General features: G+C 30.4%; 1 protein-coding gene across 1 annotated transcript in view; it reads left to right on the forward strand.

Moving 5' to 3' along the window:
* LOC111634795 (multiple PDZ domain protein-like) overlaps nt 1–8,255 on the forward strand; it is a 194,199-nt gene that overhangs the window by 26,338 nt on the left and 159,606 nt on the right. Inside the window, exon 2 of the mRNA XM_023379630.1 lies at nt 7,151–7,279. Within this exon, the coding sequence (XP_023235398.1) occupies nt 7,160–7,279 (120 nt within the window). The 5' untranslated portion in view covers nt 7,151–7,159. The remainder of the gene's footprint in view (nt 1–7,150; nt 7,280–8,255) is intronic.

Below are 8,255 nucleotides of genomic sequence, written 5' to 3' on the forward strand. Positions count from 1 at the left end.
TACACTCTGATAAAAAATTGGCACACCCAGATAGAATTGTCTGATTACTACAAAAGTCGGCATATGGCTGTCTCAGACAGGTATGCAAATGATTACAGTTTGAACTCTCTATGTATACCAGGCCAAATATTGCCAGAAAAGTGCTGTCAATTCATTATTCCAGTACTATAAAAAAGGCTCTTAGAGGTTCATTGTGTTCAGTATTTTTAGTGTACCTGTTGTTTGGAGGTATTTGAACACCAGGCATGCTTCTGTAATAAATATATTTGAAGACAGTATGAACAGCTGACTGAATTTGAGAGAGACTGCATCCTTGGCCTGAGGGAAGCAGGATGGTTATATTGCCAAATTGGCAGCCATCTGGAACAATCAGACTTTACTATGAAGAAGAGCTGACAACATTGCTGAGAAAGGGGTACACATGCTGGGAAGGCTCTGGTTGATTCAGAAAACTACCCAGAGGGAGAGGATTGCTTAATAGAGAGATAGATGCAATCAGATTTAACAGTCTCTCTTCACTATCCAGAGGTAACAGTGTGGCTTTATGCCATATAGTCTGCTTTTGTCCTTCTGATATTTTTCTGTTCTTTGTTCTTTCCACCTTCGAGAACTTTCTAATCTTAATTAATCCTTCTTTTGTCATTAATGAATGTGCAGAATCTGGAGAGAGAGTTGCAAAATTTTTGGAAAAATCTATTTCAAGATAGCATAAGGCATCTTTACATGACTATATCTCTGCATATAGAGATATTTATTTATTTATTTAACATACTGGTACAAAGATCCTGATGCGGGGACAAATTCAAAATGATATTACATAATCCACAAATATATACATCAAATAAAATAAAATCACAAAATACATAAATTATTAATAAATCATCATAAACTTAAATACAACCAAAACAAAAGAATGCAATACTTAAAGAACTACATGGGAGAACTATCCGAATAAATAAATAAATTAACAATCAACTAGGTTAAAACTTACCTAGAAAAAACAAGTAAAACGGCAAAACCGTATTTGTGACAAGACTATGTCTCGGACGCGAAATCACTTTGATGCTCAAGGCAGGTCACGTTCTCATTCTCCTACCTTCAATGATATCGCTGCTTTTGGGCGCGATCGTTAAAACTTCGCCTGCCTCGACCACGAGGTCGTCCACGAGCTATTTTCGGTGAATGTTCTGTCGGTAAAAATTTACTAAGAAACTGATAATTTACTTAATTTGTAATTTTGTATCGGCAGCGCGATATTTACAATAGGGTCGATATATAATATAAATCCAAGATCGGCACTGCTGTCGAATCGAAAGGTAGTAAAAAGATGTCTCTCCTCGTTAGAGTTTTGGAGCAAAGTGAGGGCAAAGGGCGGAGGTCACGCGCAGGCATCCTCAGTCCTAAGGTCAGAGTTCACTTCTGCGGGTGGTACTCTCCCCTACCTGACTTCGGTGGGGTGAGGTGGCTGTTTTGCCTGTTTGTAGAAGAGGGTCGCCATTTTGGATTTTATTTTGACTCGATTCTCGGTCCACTGACTACTTACGAGTCTGGATTTTCTAATTAAACATCACCTTTGTCATGATAATTAGTTATTTCTATTCTCAATTATCATTACATAAGCAGACGTTCTTGGTGCTCAAATTTTGAGTGTATTTTTAAGATTATTTTAATACATTCATTTTGGAAACATATTGATATATTGGATAAGCTTTTTCTTTCAAATTTTACCGTTTTTGTAGGATATTACAATATTTCTGTATATAAAATTCTACTTTTTGATTATTTTTGTTATTCCCATATATATGAGTTTTAAATGAGCTATGCTTTCCAATATTTTTTTATGACGTACTGTCTATATTTAGATACTTCATTTGCATTTTATTTGAAATTGAATGTTACAAGAATAATTGCTGATTTAAATGTCCTATTGACTGGTATATGTTTTGATTTGAATATTCTACAATTTTTTATGTTACTCTATTTTCATGCATTTAACTTTTGATTATGGCACATACCTCAGAAAATTGATAAAACAAAAATCTTTATATAACCCACCTCACCATATATTCTGTACCTCTGCAAGCAGCCATAAGTATGAGTCTGTGATTGCAATTTAAAACTGGCATATAACCAACCCATTGCATAATTGACATAATTTTCAAAAATTTATTTTTAAACATTGATAAACCATGGGTTGCATGCAGAAATATGGCAATCTCAGAATATGCTCAATTCTTGTTCATTATTGTTATTTTCTAAAGAAGATAATTTAATTATTATTATAAAAATCTTTATATTAGATAAATCATATATGATGATATAAACACTATTTACATACTGTAGCAAAACAAGTTTTCTATTATTATTTTTTAAAATTCATAGAAAAACTTTTAATATTAATAATAAAAATATTTGACTTTTTCATGTTGCTGAATTGATACAAAAAATTTTACTATACAATATTACAATTTCAATTAAACCACTATATATTAGCAATAGGTATGACTTACCAATAACATACATCACCTTACACACTTCTTTTTCTATAGATGTATCAGTAAGAAAATTTTATGTTATCAATTTACTGAAGCTGCCAATAAGGTTATGATCATCTTTATTGATAATCCATTCTAAAATATATACATATTTAGTATAAGCTAAATATAGATTATTTCATGTGATTTCAATTCATAAAAAAAAAAAGAAAATAAACATGTTCAGGTTTAGAGTGCATATAAAAAGTTATTAAAACATTACTTATGCAATTGTTAAAACTTTATACAGTAGAACCTCGAAAACTCGGCTCTCGATAACCCGGCACTCCGGATAACTCGGCCACACCCTGACAGGGCAAAAAAATCCTTAGTTAATTCATTTTCATTATAGACAGCTTTATAAAAGTATAAAAGCTCTCATAAAGTATTTTTCTGAGGTCNAATGTTGCCGGGAAAGTTGAGCAACTGGTTGCTGGTTTATTAAAGTTAGTTTTGTTAAATAATATTTTATTGTGTTTCCATATGTTTGATTTATAAGAGAATATAATGTATATGTATTCTTTTATATATTCAGACATTCACAAATTATAGACATTAAAGATGAGTATGAGAAACATTTTTTTAAATTTTCAGCCGTGTAATAGGAAACAAAATCGTCTAATATGTTTTCTGAGCCAGCTTGCAGAGATGTATTTTTTGGACAATCTCGTGGATGCAAATGAAAATGCATTGGTAATAACCAATGCTTTTTCATTTGCATCCACGAGATTGGTCCATACATTTATTTCCTGAAGTTTAGGGCTTTTTCGAGACTATATCATTAGGATCGTTAAATTCATCTAATGTCTTTTTTTCTGTCCGACATTTCTAATAATTTCTGAATCCAATTATCTTCATTCCATCTTTCTTTCTGTTTATCTTTATTTCCTTTCGTTACTTCAATTTTGGATCAATCCTACGATGCGAATCTCTTGAGATATGGATTGGTTTTTTCATTTTTTTATTTCTCATATTATTAATTTTTTTTATTTATTCCAAAATTTTCTTTCTCGAAGATTGTTCGTCCTTCTTGTGGCAAAGAGTTTGAGATATTTGTTTAAAAAATAATTAAAGTCAGAATGCAAATCCCAAAACATTGTTACATTGCTTTCGTGTTTAAATGTAAACAAAATTTGAATATCGGAAAGGTAAGTAACTAAAGAAACACAAGAATATTTTGAAAAATTCTTTATGAAAGTAGGATATATATACAAATAAAAGAAGTAATTCATCTAGAATTCGTTACATTACTAATTATTTTATTTTAATTCAATGTACAGTACAAGTTTATTTGGCAGTGCAAATTAATCGCTTTATTAACATGAATGCAAAATAAACAAGAATAAATAAATGTACAGTACGTGTATAAAAGTTTAAATATCACATTTTAACTGTTTTTTGTTTGTTTTTAATGTAAAATGATGATTTAATATATAAATTTTATACGAAACAAAATTCTTACGTCAAAAAATTCGGTGAGTTTTTTTTACATTGCATGATATAAGTGAGAAGCTGATGCAGAAAGAGTGAATGGAGCGCAATAACTGCGTTTATTTCGACCACAGAATGGCATATTCTCTATTCAGAAAATATAAAATAGCAAAAATGGACACATTTTTTCATCTATGATATAAAATTTTTACTGTTGAATTGTGAAACCATAGAAGTCAATAGTAAAATTTTTCTGTGTATCGTATACTTTTTTAATTTAAAAAAGTGTTTTTTAAATTAGAGACAAATTAAAAATTTTCCTCGCTTTTTGAAAATAAGCTAGAAATGGTTGAGTAGTTAGGATACACGAGCTGTAAAGAAGAAAATCTTAGAATTGAGGCAAACATGACACCAGTAAAAAACTTTATCTGGAAACTATTTCTAAAAATGATATGCATGTAGATAAAGGCATCAGTAATTGCTATAAATCAATTTGTTTATAATATTGTGTCATTTACACTCTTATAGAACCCTCTCTAATACGAATATTCAAGTAATATTAACATTAGAGATTCTAAATAAATACAGTAACAATATGCAGTTTTTTTGTAGCTTTATATGGAATTTTCGTGTTCAAACTGAAGAGGACGAAACACATTTTCTGATTTATGTTATTTAAATAAAGTGTCAAAATAAAGTCTTAAATCTAAGTTTTTATGCTTAGTATAATCAATGAATTAATTAAAATGTATTTGCAGAAAAAGCTCATCTTAATTTTATGGAATACATTAAACGTTTATTTTTTACTTTCGGTCTATGCAGGCAATGTTTGCTTATATAAATGCAATTTTTTTCCCTATTATTTATATGAATTCCCCACGTGTTTAAATAGAACTCTGTGTAAATAATGTAAAGTATTTCAGACAAATAAATTGAAACGTTACCCAATTGATTAATATTTAAATTTCTTTTTTTTAACTAATAAATATAGATAATTCTCAAATAGCCAGTTTAATTTATGGTATATTTATCTCTTAATATTGATATATTATTATATTGTTACTTCGNCACTTTTGTCTTAGTGAAACGAGGGCAAAATGATCAAAGTGCAAAATGGATGTGACAAAGTAATCTTACATTTAACAATTTATTTTACCATTTCTGTATGCTTTTCCCTAGGAGAATCCCATCAAAATAATCAAAACCATCACATTTTAATTAAAATTTTGGCTGTCAGCTTTTATTAAAATTACAGATTGAGAGCTCTGACAGTATATATTTAACTACAAAAGAAATGGATACATGAACCCCATAAAAACAAAATTAAACTTTATATATATAAAGTTTAATATATAAAACTAGTAAGGGAAATCGATTTGATTTGTTGCGCGATCCTACACAGATTTAAATATTTGGGCAGTCTTTTGTTTTTTATGGATATTCATGCTCTGAAATGGGGTCGGCCATGTATAAGAAAAATAAAATAAAATTTCGGTTCGAACTCCTCATAAAAATCACGAGGATCCGGATCGGATGCCACACTATAGATGTAATATGGTAAGAAGAGCAGCTTACCATCCAGCTGACTTGAAAAAATATACGGTAGAATAATTAATGATGTTTTGTTTATTAAGAAAAAAGATTTATTAACCGTAATATTGATAATATCCACACTTTTGTACTTGGAAAAAATATTACACAATTCTTAATAATTTTCCTAGCAAAATTAAATAAGTTTGATTGTTCTCAATTTTACAACTTCATATTGATTCCCTATGTTTAATGTTAAAGTACTGAAAGTATTTTGGCTTTTTGGGCTGCAATTTTCAAATTTCAGACCAAATTCCCACAGGCATCCGTCTGCTGTCTATGTTTTGTTAATTTCAAAAACAGAGTTAGATAGATGAAAGTTGAGACTAGATATGAAAGCTTAGGAACAGGAAGCCCTGATTAACTAAATACGAACTTCCAGTGTTGGAGCGGAAGTTACATGATTTCAATTCAAAATGTTCTTCGCAACGGAGTTAGATGACGGGCATGACTCGATTGTTATCAGGAAAAATATGATGTACAGGGGCAAGAGCTACTAAACTCGGGAGCATACATGTATATTTTTAATTAAATAAATTAAAATATGATTAAAAATTGCAGCACGGCATTGTGGCGAGGTCAATAATTTTGTCGATTTTTTCACTTAATTTATAAATAAAAATAATACTATTATTTATATATTTTTTTCAACTATGACATCGCGCGACTTTGTCGTATCGAGATAGAATTGAGGCAAAACCGGAAAGAAAGAAAATACTGTATCCCTGTACTTGTTAGGCACAGAAGACACGATCCTTGCACTGGCCGCATGGAGAGGCGATCCAAGAACAAAGCAACCGGTGACGATTGCTTTATTCTTGTGTTTTGTTTGTTTTTCGCGCTATTTTCCGTTAGGCGCACGCAATGGCATCGGAGAGCACGGGCACTTTCATCTCTGTATATCGAAAAAGAAGTCAGGGACTCCTATTTTTACATTTAAGTGTACCCTCATTTAAATTTATCGTCGCGATTAATGGAAAATGGCAAAGTTTTATCAAAATTTGCCCATTAAATTTTGAGAACGAACTCAATTCTATAGCCATAGAAGACGTATTAGCGAATCAAAATCGATTGAACAGATTTTGAGAACGAACATAATTCTGTAAGCTACATAGAAAAAGCTTCCCTAAAGCTCTGCCTCAAATATAATTTTAAAATATATGAATATAGTTTAAATTTTGAAATTGAAATATTAAAATGGATTTAAACTGAATACTTTCTGATCAAACTTAATTACATTGCAATTCTGTGTGTTTTCATAGTATAGCATAGTAATATATGAATACAGTACAATAAATTTTTTTTTTATAGAAAATTTGTTGTATGTTTATTCTATAATCTGAAATAAATGCTTGAAATTTTAAAATGAATTATACTTTCTGTTAATGATAATATATTATAATAGAATGAATGTTTTGTACTGTATATAAATGTAAACAGGTTAAAAAAAAATGAATCTCTGCCAGAATACAAAACACTAGAATGTCAAACATTTTAAAAATATTTTATTTGAAATTTAATGAAAAACTTATTTGTATTTATTAATTATGCTCTTATTTTTTTATTAATTTTGCTATTTATGTACTTTTTTGCAGAAATAATTAATGAATAAAAATAATAAATGGATGCTATTTGAAATTATCAAGGAGAAATTTCATTGGAAGCATATCTGTTTCAACTGGATAAAAATCCATATTTATATTTATTATCCTGTTGGAATGGTGGTGAGTTGTTTTAATACTTTTAATTAAAATTATTTTTACTTATTATATTAAGATGTTTATCTTTTTATATGTACTCTAACCAATTTCTTAGTTTATGGCATATACTCCACTGTTGTATAATATATATATATATACTGATCCTATTCTATACTAATATTATAAAGAGGTAATGTTTGTAAGTATGTATGTAAGTTTGTTTGCAGCAGGTAATCTCCGAAACTACTCATCCGATTTCAAAAATTCTTTCACCAATATTTAGAATGGACCTTCAGGGTGGACATCGGCTGTATATTATTCCGGTAAACATTCATATAAATTAAAAGATATCATCTAGGGTTAAGGCTTTTATGTCCAACAGATGGCGCTACGAGTATGATGACCTAAGTTTGCTTTTCTGTGAGGATGAACTAAAGCATATCATCTATCTATCTATCTACATAAATAAAAATGTAATGTTCGTTTGTTCCTACCGATTCCTTTGAAATTTTGACACAACGCTGCATTCGAATACGCATGTGTTTTTATATAATATACATGGCGAAATTCCCCCCACCGGGGGGAGTTGGGTTGGATTAAGGTAGGGGTGGCCAACCTTTTGCATACCATGCGCCAATTTTTTGATAGACGAGTTCAGATGCGCAGTGGCGTACCGTGGGTGTTAGCCGCCCGGGGCGGAGAAAAATTTCGGCCACCCTTTAATCAGGTATTTCAATTTAAAAGATCAAAATTCAGTTGTGTGAAAAAAAAATTAATAAAAAATGCGGTGGTGGTGTAGTTACCCGTACAAAATAGTCCCGTTTGACATTAGTGGCATACACGATTGCGAATGTATCGTGAATCGTAGAAGCAAAAAAAAAAAGGTCAACAGGTGTAGCAGTCCAACCGACTCGTGGACTGTCCGGACGGTAGCACTGTCATTTAGACGCCTATGCACTGATCGAAAATAAACATACATGCATACACTGTAATTTACTAT

This window comes from Centruroides sculpturatus, unplaced genomic scaffold (genome assembly GCF_000671375.1).
Source record: "Centruroides sculpturatus isolate CEXI.00-Female unplaced genomic scaffold, Cexi_2.0 scaffold790, whole genome shotgun sequence".
Classification (NCBI taxonomy): Eukaryota; Metazoa; Arthropoda; class Arachnida; order Scorpiones; family Buthidae; genus Centruroides; species Centruroides sculpturatus.